General features: G+C 36.9%; 1 protein-coding gene across 1 annotated transcript; it reads right to left on the bottom strand.

Annotated features, from left to right (window-relative positions):
• Positions 1 to 3,663: 3,663 nt before the first annotated feature.
• Positions 3,664 to 7,066, bottom strand: LOC145677461 (ketimine reductase mu-crystallin-like). Its single transcript, XM_081747936.1, has 3 exons — positions 6,855 to 7,066; positions 5,120 to 5,326; positions 3,664 to 3,805 (listed from the first exon to the last, which is right to left on the bottom strand). Exons 2-3 carry the CDS (start codon positions 5,247 to 5,249, stop codon positions 3,708 to 3,710), a joined length of 228 nt encoding a protein of 75 aa, XP_081604062.1. The 5' UTR covers positions 5,250 to 5,326; positions 6,855 to 7,066; the 3' UTR covers positions 3,664 to 3,707.
• Positions 7,067 to 18,634: the final 11,568 nt, after the last annotated feature.

Raw genomic sequence — 18,634 nt, 5'->3', positions numbered from 1 at the left:
TTCCCATTTTTATTTTCTACTGCCAACGTAATACACCGTTGTTTTCTCCGAAATTCCACAGATTTCACCTCCTTGTACATTTCCTCATATTTCCCAACTCTTTCTAATTCTTCAATGTCCTCGCATTTTCTTTTGTAAAACTCTTCCCTCCCTCTGTCTGTTTCTCTCCGTAACTCATTATTCAACTTCCTGTACATCTTTCTGCCCTCTTATGTATCAACCTGTTTCCACGTCTTCCTTTCCCTCATTTTCTGAACATCTGCTCTGTAACCCATGGTTTCTTAGCTGTTTTGTGTTCGCGGTAATTATGACTATTGGGCTTTGCAGATCGTAACTGGAAGTTCGTTAAAATTATAATCAGTTTAATATTGATACACATAGAATAAAAACGATACACGACTGGACCGGGATCTTCGGCACTGTGCCGATGCGTTAACCCCTGCGCTTCTCAGTTTGTTCTGTTACATGATGAGAGATATGGTCCCGGAAGTCCGTTGTTCGATTCTTGTGGATGTTACTTACATTTATTTTTTTGCATCACCGTACATAGAGTCGGCATTGCACTGAAGGCAACCTAATATAGTAAGAGAATCGTTGCTCAACTGATTGGGGATGTTGTCTCCACCGCCAGCTTTTACGAAAAGCTGGAAACATGAATAATTAAATTGTATAATTTTCATGTAATGCAAAAGATACTAAATTCTGGATGTAGCTTTAACAGGGTTAATATTGTAATAATAAATGAAATACACAAAATACATATTTCAAAAGATGCAGCAGAATTTGGGTAGGAAAACTAGAATGTTAGGTCTGTAAAATTGAAATGGTTTGAAATGTAAAGTTCCTTCAATATGTCAGCTGATTACAATACCTTCAAGTATCGAAGTATCTCCATGACCCGTCGTCTAACGATGATTTCTCCGTCAGAATCTTATTCACACTTCCTCGACAAACTCGGTGTTCGTGGTTTTATTCAAAGGCCGGTTTTACAAAACACAGCCCCTTTTTTTCCTCTGTCCATAAAAGGTAACAAAACTTCAATTGTTCGGGAACACCCACAATCACGTTGTCTTGACGTAAAATCGAAAGTTCTAGAAGGTTTAGGACAAAAACCTCCAAAGTTCAGTACCACAAACATTACCCTCAATCAACCTCACAGGAGGTGACATCGTCCAACGTGAACTCACCAATATAGCTGATAACGTAGAAAATAAGTATTTCCACAATAAAATAATGTTTATGTTTGCGGATATAAATCACTTCACTCAGTAGAAAGAGCATTATCTGGCATGTTAGTCAGTATCAGAGTATTGACTCAACAAAGTGACAAAACAAAATATGGCTAACATGTGACATGATGTGAAATGTGAAAAACTAGCAAGTAAGGAAAAAAAAAAAAAAAAGCAGGACAAGGAATAAGGTGTAGACATGTGCAGGGTAAAGGACTTCTGCCATTGCATCTAGTTTAATGAACCAAAAAAATGTATTACAAATTGCTTCAAAGAAGCTTGAGGCTACATTTCAAATCTTCTTGGAAAAAAATAAATGTAAGTAACATCCACAAGAATCGAACAACGGACTTCCGGGACCATATCTCTCATCATGTAACAGTTCACTTGAAGTCGCATTAGTTGTTTCCTCCATCCATGAATATAATGTATAATACAACCATCAGAAGTGTTCTGAATGTGGATACTAGGTTATCCAAGCACAACAAGAATTGTGGTACGAACCATGTGGTCTGAGTGAATGAATAAAGACTTCAAGAGTGGAGGAATGTATGGTTGTTCAGGGAGCGAACGCCGAAGATCTTGGATTCGATTCACTGTTCAGTCATTCATTTTTTTCCCCCACGCTTTGTGTATCATTGAATTCGCACGTTTAGAGGAATTGGTGTGTTAAAAATCGGCTGTTTCTGTCATTCATCAATACAAAAATTTAGCATTGTTTTGTTACGTGTATTGTTTAAAATCAAGTAAGTCTTGTAAGCATACGGAAATTCCTTTGAAAACGTTAATAATGGAAAGAGATGTCAACCAAAACATATTTAGTAATATCTTATCATAATAGATGAGATTCAGCAGTGAGGACTCTGGAAAAGCTTATTGCAGGATTTAAACCTGAGATAAGCTTTTACCAGTCATTTACGATCACTTAGTTGCATTTTTGTGTAAAGGAAAGAACTGTTCTACAAACAAAAGGCACTGATTGAGCCCGTCAAGCAAGCCTTCTTTTGTTTGACGTTCAGCACGACTTCCACTATGATACATTTAATTTTTGATTGAATACTCTCCATACTATGTATGATGCTGTATTGACAAACTCTGTTTCATTTGTGATACACATCGCATTGAATCAAGTAGTTCTGTAGTGGTAGCCACCAGTAGAGCTTTAGAGAAAAAGGAAATTCTATTTCAATTGCGGACGACGTGTCCTATCGGCTGTATATCAAAGGAATCCCACCAAATTGATTACTTCAGATAATTTCAGTAATACAGACTGAACAAAGTATAGTGTAATAGTTAAAATGTTATAGAAAAGAAGTGGAACTGAACATACAAGGGTTTAGAGGATCCAAGCCTATCTAGGAGTGTATAGCGAGAGGAACCTTTAAAAAATCTCAAATTTACACTTTTTTCATTAAAAAAATAAATGATACATACATCTTTAGCAATTTATTTTCTGAGTTCGGTCTTGATATCTACAGGTAAAATGTTTAATTTACAACTTATAGTAGATACATAGTTATTGCGAAGAGAGTATTTATGCATGCGTTATAAGACATCAAAATATGAAATGTGGGCTATAGAAAAATGCTATTGCATTATAAACATTTCATTCTATACTCCTTACGGTAAACACATTCAGATTTTCAGGACACCTAGCGACCTCAGTAGACGAAACTTCAACTATCAGTAAGAATGTACAGTCTATTCAAAAAATTCTGTCCGCAACCTCACAACCTTATGTAAAGTAGTTTAGTATTTTGGTTTGAAATTAATATCTTGAAAAGCTAACGAGGATTCACAATTGTTTCATTTTTTTTCTATTTTTTTTTTCTTTTCAATTTTGGTATAAGAGTGCAGAGTATTTTAAAGAAATGGCGCTGATCAGAATTTTCTGAACAAGCCTGTTCCTACGTTAGATTATTTCAACAAAAGATATTTGGCTGAAGTTTGGATCGTAACATACAGCAGTAGTTTAAATACAAATACGTATCTTAATAATGCAGATAGGTTCTTTCTTATATTTTATAAACAAAAGTATTTGTTTTCTAAATATTTTGTTCAAGCTTTCATGTACACTCATGTCCAAAATGATTGTCGCATATCTATAACTGTCTTGTAAGAATATAATTTGATAATGATTTTGCAGGGTACTTCGGGAAATGTATATTTGTGATAAATTTCATAAGAAAAGAAGTATAAATACGAAAATTAGAGTGAGTAAAATAAAATGTTGCTAAATGGACAAGAAAAGTTTGTTTTCGTTTTATTGTTCTTATTTACTATCTTTTGACATGAAATTTGCCACATACATGTCTTTGCCAATTATACACATGCCAACATTATAAAAAATACCGGGCGAATTAGTTATCAAATTATATTAATACAAAAACATATTTATAGACATGCGACAATAATTTTGGACATGAGTGTACAATAACAAGTTTTTTCGAAGTGTGTTTTCGAACGGTAAATACATTACTAGTACTTGTTAACCAAAAGTTTGGGATCCTGGGATCTTCGGTGTTTGTACTCTTCGAATACAAGTTTGGCAGCAATAACATCTTCGACAGCCATACCTGAAAAATAAATAATTTAAGTGAAGTACAAATAATAACTTTTCGAAATTTCATTTGGTTAGAGAACGTTTTTATCAGGGCTGAAGAATTTTTTTTTTGGGGGGGGGAGGGGCTCACCATACCAATAATACAGCATTAGTGAAAAACGGATTCGATGTGTTGTAGGTTGCCTCGTGCAATAATATGCATGGTCTGTGTTATTTTTGCGTGCTCTTACTGTTCTGTTCGAACAGCCTGCTGAACTAGAAACGTTGGTTTTTCATTTGACATTCGTCGGGTTCGTAATACTGCAACTTCGGATGCATTAAAATATCAAATAATGTTTTCGACAAAGCAGGTACTTTCAAATATCTAGGATCAATATTAACAGACCAGAGCCATATCTACGAAGAAATTAAATGGCGACTAGAAGCAGGGAATTTCTGTTACTACTCAGTTCAAAATCTTTTGTCTTCGCGAATTCTGTCGAGGAATTTGAAGCTTAAAATATGTAAAACGATAATCATGCCTGTTGTACTGTATGGCTGCGAAACATGGCTGCTTACTCTGAGGCAAGAGTGTAGACTGAAAGTATCTGAGAACAAGATCCTGAGACGAATATTCGGATCCGTGGAGAATGTCAGAAACTTCGGAAACGAGGAACTGCATAATTTGTACCTTTTACCAAACATTGTTAGGGTCATCAAATCTAGGTGGCTAGGTCATGTAGCCAAAACGGAAGAATGTAGGAACGCTTTCAAGGTTTTAACTGGAAGTCCAATCAAAAAACGACTGTTAGAAAAATCTAGGTGCAATGGGAGGACAATATTAAGATGGATCTCACAGAAATAGGAATACAAAGTAGAAACTGATTCCAGTTGGTTAAGGATAGAGGTCAGTGAAGAGCTTTTGTGAATGCGGCATTGAACCTTCGGGTTCCATAGGCCATATAGTTAGTTATAGGGTGTTTACTAGTGTGGCCCAAACGGTTATACGATTAGAAAAAAATACATTACTTTAGATTAAAAAGCACATATTTCCAACAACATTTTTTTTTTTTTTTTTGTATTTTTACTCTTAACAGGGTTGGCCTCCCTAAGAACCCAGACTTTTGATACACCCTGTATAATGCAACGTTTTGAAAAATCAAGGGACATTTGTTAAGACTTGGGGAAGAAATCAGTATAATCACATAATTAAAATGTCAGTTCATTTCAAATAAAACAGAAAAATCAATTCGCTATATAAAAAAATGAAGATGATGCAGATATTAAACACAATGAATATAAAATAACAAAGGAATAAAAATAACTGCAATCGAGAACTTCATCTTACCTAAAGAATGGTATACAGTAATGGCTCCTTTTGGAGGAACTTTCTGTCTGTTTATAACTTCTCCGATTTCTCCGTAGAGTGTAATCCCCATATCCATTAAGCCTTTGAGTTCCTTTCTCGCACCTTCCATGGAATCTGTGAATATCACGGCATTTCTATATAAGTCCTCGTCCAACTCGCTGTGATGAGTGATGCCAGCCCCTACGGCTAAAAAATAAAATTTTCAATAGTATTTCTTTATCAAACGCAGCCTTAATCACTGTAAAATGTAGGGTGAAATCAAGTAGTTTTCTAAACTATAGTTGTCAATCATAGTGAATGATTCTACTAAGTAAGTAGTGCTTATCTCCAACACAAGATGTCAGTACCTGTTCAGCTTTAATCAGAGTAAATGGAAATTGCATGAGTTAATACCTATCCATTCTCCAATCGAGAATGGCTCAGTATCGTACGCAGAATTTCATGAAGCAGGAAAGGGGCTTCAGGCTTCCAAGTTCATGTTGTTTCAGGGTTTTTGTATACATATTTTAACATGATAAATGTTCATTTTTTCATATTTTGCGGAAGGGGAAGTGGGGCTTAAGAGCCTGCCTTACTAAAAATAATACGAAATTTACCATGTTCTTTTCCTTGTTTATTCATCAGTGAAAGGAGATAATGAAATGCGAGTTACTACAATCATAGATAATGCTATTCTACAACAGAAAATATGAACCTGAAGAATGTTCAATGTTGCAATCTATAGAAATTACAGTGTTGCCACAAAAACAATTTCCCTAAAATCTAAGTTAAGACAGCGAGTAGAGGAATGAACTCAACTGCATTTGATTACGTATCATGTTGTCTAGGTTTCTTGTGAACTACTTTTTAATTAACATTATTATTTAGTTTTAATAACTGTATGTTAAAACTATTTTGTTTATTACAAACTAAATACAACTACTATTTAAAAAGTAGTTCACAGGAAACCAAAATAATATGATACGTAACCAAATGCAGTTGAGTTTGTTCCTCTATTCGCTCTGGCAACACTGTAATTTCTATGGATGGCAACACTAAACATTATTCAGATTCATATTTTCTGTTGTACAATAGCATTATCTATGATTGTGGTGACTTGCATTTCATTATCTCCTTTCACTGATGAATAAACAAGCAAAAGAAAAATGGTAAATTTTGTACTATTTTTAGTAAGGCAGGCTCTTAAACCCGAAACCTCCTTTGCGTATACCACTAGAATGCTCAATGAAGAACTCTAAGACAGACAATTAGCCAATAACATGTCCGAGACAATTCTCAGATTCCCCAAAATAGGCACAATGTCATTACTCGTATAGCTTTCCTTTACTCTGAGCTTGAATTCCTCTTATGCGACTGAAGAATGAAGCTATATTCTTTGATTCTGAAAGCTGACTTTTGAACTAATAAATAACCGGCGCTTGAGAAGTAGAAAGTAATTTATATGAACAAAATAAAATGGCACGGTTCTAGTCAAAGCTAAGCTTAAGAAGTTTTTGTCTTTTTCGTTTTGCACTACCATTGAACATATAATCGTAGCATCTCTACACAATTTTTCCTAAGTAGATTGTGTCTAATGGAATTCAACTAATTGTTTATTGCCTCAAGATCGATGATGCGGAACATATTTTGTATATCTTCTAATGAACTGTTTGAATGAAATCGTTACTTAAATATCTTTATATGCACTTAAATTTCTATATTTTGCAAGGTTTACCGTTAATATGTACTCCTGGCTTGACCCATGCTTTTTTAAGAATTGGAGATGTTGCATATGTGGCAGTGACAATTACATCAGCATTGAACACAGCATCTTTTCCTTCTTTGCAAGCGATAGCATTCTTCCCAAGTGCTCTTAGCTTGTTGGCCAGACTTTCTGCTCCTTCAATTTTATGATTCCATATTCTAATCTGAAATTATTTGCACAGTGCGAAATAAAGAATAATCCATTTGTACAGAATTAAAAGTGTAATTATTTGTACAGAATTAAAAGTGTATACGTAAGCAACTTCATATGGTTTGGGTACAAAACCTCGCGGCCAGAACCTCGCGGACCAAAACCTCGCGGCCCAAAATCTCGCCAGGCCGAAACCTCGCCTGGCCAAAACCTCGCCGCCCCAAACCTCGCGGGACAAAATCTCGCCGGGCCAAAACCCCGCCTGGCCAAAACCTCGCCGCCCAAAACGTCGCGGGCCAAAATCTCGCGGGGCGAAAACCTCGCCTGACCAAAACCTCGCCACCCAAAACCTCGCGGGCCAAAATCTCGCCGGGCCAAAACTTCGCGCCCCAAAATATCGCCATACCCAAAATCTCGCCTGACCAAAATGTAAATGTTCCAACAGATGATAAGAATGACGGTATAAAAGACGCTGTTTCAGAAGAAGTATCACGGGTATTTGACCAAGTCCCGCGATACCATGTGAAAATTCTATTTCTGTATTAGAGGATTTCAATGTGAAGGTAGGGCGACAGGATGTTTTTAAACTGGTTATAGGGAAAGAAAGTCTGCATAAGGAAAGTAATGACAACTAACGAGGTTAGTTTCGTGAACTTTGGAACATCCAAAAACTTAAAATTTTAACAAAAATCTAATAATCAGGGCCCGGATTTTGTTGACCTAAAATTTTCCAAAAAGTGACCTATAAAATGACACTAAAATTCCTGTAAAATGACCCTAAAATTCACAAAAGTTGACCTTAAAACTTGAAGTTTTTTAAATGTTTATTTCGTTAAAACATTGACATTTTTTTGAATATCTATTAAATTTTAATTACTTTCAAAAGTTTTGTTTCAGTTAGTTGCACTCCATTGATCATTTGTGTCTTTGGTTTTGAAAAAGCAATAATATTAAAATTAAACTTTGACCAATTTAGTAAATAACTAAGCATTTCATATTTGAATTACAGATATATATATAGGTCTATATCCAGTTAAGCAACATATAAACATTTTATCAGCTGTGATACAACAAACTAAGTCAGGAACTTTGTAATCGTCAGAAAATTTAGCTCATACCTTATTCAGCATTGCAGTAGATAACTAAACATTTTTACGATTTAATTGAATTAGCAGCCTTAATTATATACGGAGCAGCATCTGTTACGAAAAGAACATGGTCATGTTGGACACCTTCAGGCCAAAGTAGGGATATCGATTTATCGAAAAGTCTACATATTGTAAAATGGTTGACAGATTCCAATACTTCACCAGTTAGCAAAAATATTTTGCTAGGTTCGTCGGCTTTCATTATTCCAATAATAATATTGACTATATAACGTTCCTCCGCATCACTAGTCTGTCTATAGAAACAAAAATTTTCTGAGTCCAAAGTTCCTCTCTTATTTTTCTTATTGTGTCCTCGTTACACTTTGGCATGTAATTGTTCCTAAGATTCGTTTCGTCTGGAATGGAGCGACCTGTGTGACGTTCCAGGAAATCCGCAATTTCACATTGTTGAGTTTCCAAAGAGGAATATTTGAAGACACAAAAACTTCACACAACTCTTTTGAAAACTGAGGATTTGCCTTTACTATTCGAAGCACTCTCCACAAGTAACAATTGCGAAGACTTGGTTTTATGTTTGTTTTCAACTGCACGTAAATGTTTTTCGCTTCTGATATGCTTTAGCACAGTGCATGTTTCCTCTGCTGCTACTTTTCTTCACATACCTTGCAAAACTATTGTGCTGTCAGTACTAAAAACATCCTCACCAAATTCAGAAAAAATCTGTCTTAAATGAGAAGCTGTAGATGGTTTAGGCCTCGGCATTCTACATACTCAAAGCATCAATTGACTCTCGAGTTGAAACTAGGAAGCGCACTTAAAGAATAATTTTTAGTTATTCACGTAGTCAGGGGTGCCCACAAGGGGGGCTATGACGCAAACTGCGTCATTGAAATATTTGGGGGGGGGTTAAAAATCTATATAAATATGTTTGGCGGGGGGGGGGTAAAATTAATCGAAAAGATTTTTTTTCATGGAAGAATACCTATAGATAGACAATTGCGGGGGGGTGCGTCATGGACATAAGGGGGGGTGGGCACCACTGACGTAGTCATATCCTTTGTAGTAGAAAACCTACAACCATCTGCTTTGGCCACTTACGAACCCCCAGCCCTCGTCAACCAGCTACAGCTTAGTGTTCATTGACTTGTTAGGAATGCAGTTTTTCCACCCCAACAATCAGAAAGCAGGAAAAAAGATCATTTAACTTCGTGTTTTTAAATCCGTAAACAGTTTTCATTTTAAGATTTTCTTATGTAGAAGAAAAAGAATAAAAAGACCATAAGTGACCTAAAAGTTACCTTAAAATATTAAAAAATGACCTGAAACTTCAAAACGGCAAAAAGTGACCAAAAGTTGACTCTAAAAAATATTTTTTTAGAACCAAGAGCTGATGGATAACGTTTTTATTTGAACCTGCCTTGTCCTATGCGTAACAGAAAAAAGTTGACTTGTCAACAAGATCCGGGCCCTGCTAATAATATTTATGAAAATATGAAACAATATATGAGTTTTTACGACGTCCCTTGATTATGTCCTATAGGTTAAAGGAGACGTAGATGACCAGGATGAAGGAAATGATCGAATAAAGAAAGTGGGAGGAAACGGGAATAACCCGAGAAAGCCCACGCACACGATGTTTTGTATATTATTATTATTATTATTATTGTTATTATTATTATTATTATTATTATTATTATTATTATTATTATTATTTGTAACGTGGAATTGCATATTAGGAAACACATTGGGTAAATTTTAAAGAAAAGTTTCATTCGCGGCGAGGTTTTGGCACGGCGAGATTTTGGGCGGCGAGGTTTTGGCCGGGCGAGATTTTGTCCCGCGAGGTTTTGGGCGGCGAGGTTTTGGCCACGCGAGATTTTGTCCCGCGAGGTTTTGGCCACGCGAGGTTTTGGCCCGGCGAGATTTTGTCCCGCGAGGTTTTGGGCGGCGAGGTTTTGGCCCGGCGAGATTTTGTCCCGCGAGGTTTTGGCCGGCGAGATTTTGTCCCGCGAGGTTTTGGCCGGCGAGATTTTGGGCGGCGATGTTTCGGCCGCGAGATTTTGTCCGTATACCACTTCATATAAACTGAAAGATTAAATTCCTTGCACTGTACTGGGAATTGTGACTCCATACAATGTAATAGCTACAGCCATCATGGTAAGAGTGTACATTAGTTCACCATAAACGTTTTCAAGACTTTCAGTTTTTAAAAATATTTTATTTAAATATCTATTAACAAAGTTAAGATATATTTGTTTTAACACATAACAACTTAAACAATTTAACAGTAGACTATATACCCTCCATTCCAAAAGAAACCGAACGTTTTTAAAAAAAACAAAAAAGCAATGTACATTTTGGAACAAATCATTTTTATTAATCAATGTATTCCCCTTCTGCATCGATACACATATTTGCACGCTCCAACAAGTTGTCAAACGACTTCTCCATGTCCTTTATTGGAATGGTCTTTAGGACGGCGGTCGTCGCCTTCTCAATGGCATCAATCGATGCGTGCCACTTTCCTTTCATCGCCAAATGCAGTTTCGGGAACAGATAGAAATCGCACGGAGCGAGATCTGGTGAATAGGGCGGATGATGCAACCGAATAATGTGATTTTTGACCAAAAATTCAGTTACAAGTCGCGAGCGATGTGATGGTGCATTATCGTCCAAAAGAGTCCAACTGCCGATTTCGCGATATTCGGGCCGAATACGACGAATTCTTACCAGCAAACGCTTCATGACGCCTAAGTAAAACTCTCCAGTGACTGTCTGGCCGGGCTGAAGAAATTCTTTGTGGATAATTCCTTTTGAATCGTAAAAACAAATCAGCATCACCTTAACTTTTGACTTCACCAAGCGACTCTTTTTGGGTGTTTCTTCATCCGGCGCTCTCCATTCAGCACTTTGCCGCTTTGTTTCGGGCTCATATTCAAAACACCAAGTCTCGTCACCAGTTACAATCGATTTCAAGAAGTTTCGATCCTGCCGAACACTTTTAACGATGTCTTTGCAATGAGCAATTCGATCAACTTTTTGGTCTTCTGTGAGTTTGTGTGGTACAAACCGCGAATTAACCTTCTTAAGGCCCAAAACTTCGGTCAAAATGCGGTATGCGGTTGTTTGAGGAATGCCTAATTCCATTTCAATAACTTTCACCGACGATTTTTTGTTATATTTGATGAATTCACGCACTTTTTCGATGTTTTCTTCCGATAATCCGGTTCTGGGACGGCCTGATCTTTCGTCATCATCCAGCGTCTCTCTACCCGATTTGAATCGCCTGAACCACTCGTAAACTTGCGTACGGGATAGACACTCATCACCATATGCATTTTGTAGCATTTGGTGCGTTTCACTAAAAGTTTTACCCAGTTTAACACAAAACTCAATTGCAGCTCGTTGTTTGAAACTCATTTTCCGACCGATGTACACAACACACTGACAGTTGAAACGCAATAACTTTGTTGCCGTGCATCCAAATGTCATGACATTTATACCAGTTGTCAATGAGGGACTACGCCATCTACCGGTAAAATATTACAACAGATGGCACTAGTGGTACTATTTGTTTTCAAAAGTTCGGTTTCTTTTGGAATGGAGGGTGTATGAAGACTGTTTGGAAGAAAATGGGTCTGGATTTATGCATAAGAAAATTATTTCAACATTTGCTTTGTAAGATTAAAGAAAAGCCCTGGATTAACCTCAGGACAAGAATAAGTAGCCTCGAGTTTCAAATTCGAGATCTGATGCTTGTAAAGAGAGAATGCTTACCGTTTGTTTATATGACTTAGTTAAAATTGTAAGATTCAAAGAATGATCCGACGATGTCTTCTTAACTTCTTAGTACGTACAAAATTGTTCGTTTATTTTGCACTGACGTGATTGCATCACAAGATTATATATACATTGTATGTATGGTACAGAACATACCGGTGAGAGTCGAGTCTGAGTGTAAAAGGTATGTTTATATACAACAAGAGTGGAAATATATCAATAAATACATAAAAGTGACATTTTAAAGTGCTAACATTAAAAGCTTTGTCTTAAGCTGAATACATTAACTTTATTTATTTATTTATTTATTTTTTCACACAACAGAAGTCTATTTGTCATAAGTCATTTCTGCTGCTGTGAAGTATTATAAGAGGTAATATTATAAGCGTGTATATTTACAAATTGCACTGAAAGTAAATATAAATGAGTACATAAAGTGGCAATATAAAGTTCTAACATGAACCAAGATGTATATAAAATAACAGGTAGCCCCAGTTTGCGTTTAGCGTTCTGATTTGCTCCCTGTCCGTGACGTCTTGTGGAGGAACTCTTACCCATCTTGAAACAGTATACCAACTAGCGTAATTGCGTATGCAGTATTTCACTTGTTCTCTCGAACGATACCTCGCGATACCCAAGGATGTTATAAAATAGAGGACCTGCCCATATGTATCTTCATCCTGTTAGGTAACTGAATGACAGCCATATATGTTGGTTCAAAGCACTGCGATCTTCATATGTAGACATGTAGTGTGTCTGTCATTTATTTTTATTTAAGTTGTTGCTTCAGATTTATATTATGCAGTGGTTACATGCTGTACGTATGGGCGTATAAATAGGAGTAAGAAGAAATTACCCTGGATAGCCTTTCACAGGTAAGAAAATCACCAATTATAGGATACGTATGGCTGTGATTTATGGCTTCACGATTTTGTGGTATGGGCAAATCCTCTATTTTATAACATCTTTAGTGATATCTCCACGTGACGTCACCGACCGCAAAGTATCCTAGGAAAAATGAGAGCAAAAAGGCTGAATCGAGAGTCCCTGAACATGAACATGAACAAAGAATCAGAAACTCAAATATTATAAAAATTGCCTCCTTTTTCTCTTTTAGGAACAGGTGTTCAGTTTTTATTTATTTTTAAAGAGGATTTTATATGTCGAGTTTTATCTCCCTAACAAGGAATTCGTGAGATACTTGACAATTTGAACTGCCATTTACTTCCCTCATTTCTTATCCCTTGCTTTGGTGGCAAAGGGAGTACTATGTCCAAAATCTGACGTTTATAGCTCTCTTTCTCCCCCTTCCCCTCTAACTCTCTCCAGAGATTAATAGAGGATGTTTCGAACCGAGCAAGATGGAAGAGAACAATCGAAAATGTCGACCCCGCGTAACCAGGAAAAGACATAGTGAAAGAAATATATATATCCGCCTATATGTGTAATGTAATGTTTTGGAATGTTCAGTCAATATTGTATTCTTGTACCTATTAGTGAAATATTGTCAGAAACTACAACTTCAAATCACTTATGACTTTATACGCTTATGACAGAGTACAGCTGCATCTGGGCGACCTAGCAGCAGCAATAGGTCAGCTTGACAGGAATGAAGATAGTCCACTTGTTTGTACTTCAAAAGACGCACCATAAAGGCGTCCATAATTGTTGCCGGCGGCTTGTATATCAGACCTGCGCTGAAGTTGTAGAGTAATGGCTCGTAAGGATTGCACCAAGGTGGCATTTGGATTTGGGATTGTGGACCTGGAGCCACTATCTTCTCCATCTTGCATGTTGCGTTTGAGAAACTGCAGCAAGGAGGGCTGGTACAGTTTCTTGTGAGGAGATACTACTGTAGCTGTCTGGGATGTCAAAGCGAGGCTAACACTATTTCTAGCACTGGCACTGTCCACAGAAGTTACAGTTACACTGAAGGCCGCACTAGCGGAGACAAGTTGCATAAAGAACCAAACTGGCATGCCCGTGTAGGCGTAAGGCCTGGAAAAGGCCCTTGCGAATATTGAGTATCCACTGTTAATGTGGGTGACGGTACTCGTAAGTCATTGTATGGAACAAAGTGTTCGGGGCACTGAAGGAAGACGTGTGCACTCTGACACATACATTTTGATGACTTAATTGTGACGAGATGTGATGAAAATTGTCAAGACTGGAATAGCGGAAAGTCCAGTGGGGACTCAACATTACTAAAGACCGCGGGAACTGTCGAATCAATCGATACCCACCCGCGCAGCAATCGGACGCACACTACTCCCAACCTTCACGAACTGATGTGTTTCCACCTGGCTCCCAGGTTTCTAAGGCCTGGAATACAGGTGGCGATCCGTGATTGGCTGAGGGAGTAACCAATAGTACTCAATTTACACTTAGGGAGAAGTTTCTCATTAAAACTATAGTACGTAAAATACCTTGCGTAATATCGTTGTAAAATAGGTAATACTAATCAGAGCAAAGATGACATTCTGAAAACATTTGTACTGTTTCCTCTGGGGTCAGTGATGTTTCGATGTTTATGCCACATAGCCTCATATATATATATATATATATATATATATATATATATATATATATATATATATATATATATATATATATATATATATATATATATGTACAGACTGTTCCATAATTCGTGTTATTTTCTACAGCGCTGGGAGAAGATGAAGTTTATACACTATTAATGTAAAATTTGACACTCTTATTGAGAAATATCTGAATTTTTCGAATTTCTAAAGAAAATAAGAGAAAATTGCTGTTTAGCCCCCCTTTTAGGAGTGTAAATACGAAAGTTCATTTTCCTTATGGGAGATTCAATGTTAAATTTTAGAAGCAGTTTTCTCCAATAATTATTCGTGAAGATTTTGGAGCAAATGAGTTGTATTTGTTACAAAATGCAAAAACACTCATTCACAAAGCTAGTAAAGCTGTCTCAAACATTATTTTGCGAATGTCCCCCTTTTGGGGGGCAAGGGGCGTAAAAAGGTGGTGGGTGATATGTTACCGAAATCCCAAAATTTATTTTCGGAATGCCAGTAAGCGTGAGATTAATCACAAATGTCACAAAATTAATGCTCCAATGTCCTTACATGTAAGAGTGACTGATAACGGGACTACAGCCCCCTTTCAAAAATTAAAAAGAATCACCATAAATATCCTTAGTAGGAACATACGAGAAGAAGGAATTTTTTTTTAACTAACGTAAAATTAGGCGTCATTGTATCAAAAGAGTATGCGTTTTTCAAATCTGGAATGTTATTTTGATAACGCACCGCCTTACGGGGGCACACGGGGCGAAGCACTCGGTGATGGATCTTTATAAAAATTCAAAATTTTGTTCCGGAAATGCCAGTGAGCGTCAGATTTTTCACCACTGTTACAGAATTAATATTCTAATGCTCTTTGCATGTGCCAGTGACTTATATGGGGCTATAGCCCCCTTTCAAAAATGAAAAAATCACCATAAATATCCTTAGTAGGACATACGAGAAGGTATTTTTGTTAATTAATGTGAAATTTGGCGACATTGTATCAAATGAGTATGCGTTTTTCAAATCTGGAATGTTATTCTGATAACGCACCGCCTTACGGGGGCACAGGGGGCGAAGCACTCGATGATGGATCTTTATAAAAATTCAAAATTTTGTTCCGGAAATGCCAGTGAGCGTTAGATTTTTCACCACTGTCACAGAATTAATATTCTAATGCTCCTTGCATGTGCCAGTGACTTATATGGGGCTATAGCCCCCTTTCAAAAATAAAAAAATCACCATAAATATCCTTAGTAGGGACATACGAGAAGAAGGAATTTTTTTTTTAACTAACGTAAAATTAGGCGTCATTGTATCAAAAGAGTATGCGTTTTTCAAATCTGGAATGTTATTTTGATAACGCACCGCCTTACGGGGGCACACGGGGCGAACCACTCGGTGATGGATCTTTATAAAAATTCAAAATTTTGTTCCGGAAATGCCAGTGAGCGTCAGATTTTTCACCACTGTTACAGAATTAATATTCTAATGCTCTTTGCATGTGCCAGTGACTTATATGGGGCTATAGCCCCCTTTCAAAAATGAAAAAATCACCATAAATATCCTTAGTAGGACATACGAGAAGGTGTTTTTGTTAATTAATGTGAAATTTGGCGTCATTGTATCAAATGAGTATGCGTTTTTCAAATCTGGAATGTTATTTTGATAACGCACCGCCTTACGGGGGCACAGGGGGCGAAGCACTGGATGATGGATCTTTATAAAAATTCCAAATTTTATTCTGGAAGTGTGAATGAGTATTAGATTAATCACAAATGACACAGAATTAATATTCCGATGCTCCTTGCATGTGCCAGTGATTGATGTGCTACAGGCACCTTCCACAAATCACCAAAAATCACGATAAATATCCTTAACAGGGACATACCAGAAAAAAGCTTTATTTCTATTGGTCGATTAATGTGAAATTTGGCGTTATTGTAATAAAAAGTTACGTATTTTCCAAATCTGAAATGTTATTTTGGTAACAGGGGACAAAGGGCGCGGTTGGTAATTTTTGGATTTGGAGGGCACAGGGGCCGAAGTATAAAAATTCCAAATTTTATTTTGGTAGTGCCAATGAGCATGAAATTAATTGCAAGGCGCACAGAATTAATGCTCCTATGCTATTTCCATGTACAATCCGCAGCAAAGAACCTGCAACATGAGCATGTAAGTTTATTGTGAAACTACGACTAACAGCACAGGGAATCAACATAACGTCTAAGTGGCATGAATCACGCCAGGAGAAACCTCGGCGTCCTCCCCTGCACACTTATTTTGGAGCAAAAGACTTCGTCGTTTCACAATAAACATATATTCTCATGTTGGAGGTTTTTTGCTGCGGACTGTACCAGTGACTGATATTAGGCTACAATCCCCTTTCATAAAACAATAGAAATTCATGATGAATGTCCTTATACGCAAGGACCTACTGGCAGAAGATAAATATTTTTCATTATTAAAGTGAAATTTGGCATTATTGTCGAAAAATGTTTGTTTAGAAAAAGAGCTAAAGCGACAATATGATAATGGTCATGTGTTGATCTCTTTTAGTGGCGTCAACTCAAAATTTGATTGGCCTAACTGGAGTTTCAATGTAAAATGCGGAAAGCAGTTTGCTCTATATTTATACGAATTTTGCTGTAAATGAGCAGTTTTAGGTAGAAAATACGATACCATTCCTCTTCTTCCTCCCCTTTCATCTATGATGGTACATGCGTTTCTAGTTTTATTATGCCAAACCTCCAAATTGGGAAAGAAAAATTCAAACTTTTCGTTATTTCCCGTGAGCGCCAAAATATTTGGAAATATACCAAAATTAATGCTTAGAAGCTACCTCCATGTGCTAGCGACCACTTTAGTGATTCAATTCCCCCTTCCCGGTCCCAAAATCATTTAAAGAACCACACCACTTTGTTTTATTATCTTCCATGCTTCTCTCTGGCCTATTCAGAATGCATGCTAAGAGATGTGTGTTTAAGAAGCACTGAAACACGTCCGAATCATTTGTTGGCGTCCCACTGTAAGCTGATTTTAAGCAATGTCAACAAACTTTTGTTAATAAAACACCCTCTAATTCCTGAGTCAACTTCTTGTTCATGTGTGCTGACAACACAGACCTTTTCTTATCGCAGTACACCAACGATTTACGAGTTAACGTGTTGACAGTTCGATAGGATTTCGTGTCTGTAATCAACACCTGGGTTAGATTGACTTCTTCGGAAATGGACATTACATAGTAGATGAATCTCGGGAATAGACTGACTTAATCATTTGATAATTACTTGTCGTTTCCAGTATACTTTAAGAGTGCATTCATACTGTAGTGTCCTTCGATCATGCAGTCTTTAACTCAGGATCAGCATGCTAATGTAATTGAATGGTACATTTTATCAGAAAAATCGGCAAGAGCAACAAGATCCCGTATAATTAAAGAACTCGGATTAAAAGTACACGATGTGCAAATTCACCGTTTGTACAAACAGTTCCGCAGCAATTGTTTTCACACTGTCCCTCTTGCATCTAGAAAAAGTGCAGGAAGATCTCCAAGTGTATCTACAGAAGAAACAAAAAGACAGGTGTTGTTATCTGTTAGTTCACCGCGGAAATCCCTTGCTCGTCGAAGCTTAGGCTTAAATATTAAGAAAACTACGCTACAAAGGATTTTAAGAAACTTGAAAGTAAAACCATACAAGGTCCGAATGGTTTCTGAATTGTGTGCAAGTGATTATGGTGATCGTGCTTATTTCTGTAACTGGTTTATCGAGAAGTTAAATGAAAAGCCTGTGTTCTTATTTCAAGTGATGTTTTCCGATGAAGCAAAATTATTCTTAAATGGTTCTGTGTCCTCTTCACATGCAAGATATTGGTCATCGATACAGCCGAACGTGAGATCAGAAGTGTCAATGGACAAACGAGGAATAATGGTTTGGTGTGGTATAACTGCGACTGAGGTGATAGGACCTTTCTTTTTTGATGAAAATGTAACAATGTCATCATATCAAAAGCTACTAAGAGAAAAAGTATTTGCTGAACTTGATCGTTTAAATTTAGGTCAAAATGATGAATTATGGTTTATGCAAGATGGAGCGCCAGCGCATCGCTCAAATACGACTATAAATCTTTTGAGAGAGAAATTTGGGGAACGGATTATTTCTATGGG

Source organism: Thermobia domestica, unplaced genomic scaffold (genome assembly GCF_964235325.1).
Source record: "Thermobia domestica unplaced genomic scaffold, izTheDome1.hap1.1 HAP1_SCAFFOLD_895, whole genome shotgun sequence".
NCBI lineage: Eukaryota > Metazoa > Arthropoda > Insecta > Zygentoma > Lepismatidae > Thermobia > Thermobia domestica.
This window is presented reverse-complemented; position numbering and strand designations above follow the sequence as displayed.

What these genes read in the sequence shown, in the direction of transcription:
- LOC145677461 (XM_081747936.1), bottom strand. Translation starts at nt 5,249, where the DNA reads ATGGAAGGTGCGAGAAAGGAACTCAAAGGCTTAATGGATATGGGGATT. An exon ending in TACTGTATACCATTCTTTAG is followed by an intron (nt 3,806 to 5,119) that starts GTAAGATGAAGT and finishes TTTATTTTTCAG; the next exon opens with GTATGGCTGTCGAAGATGTT.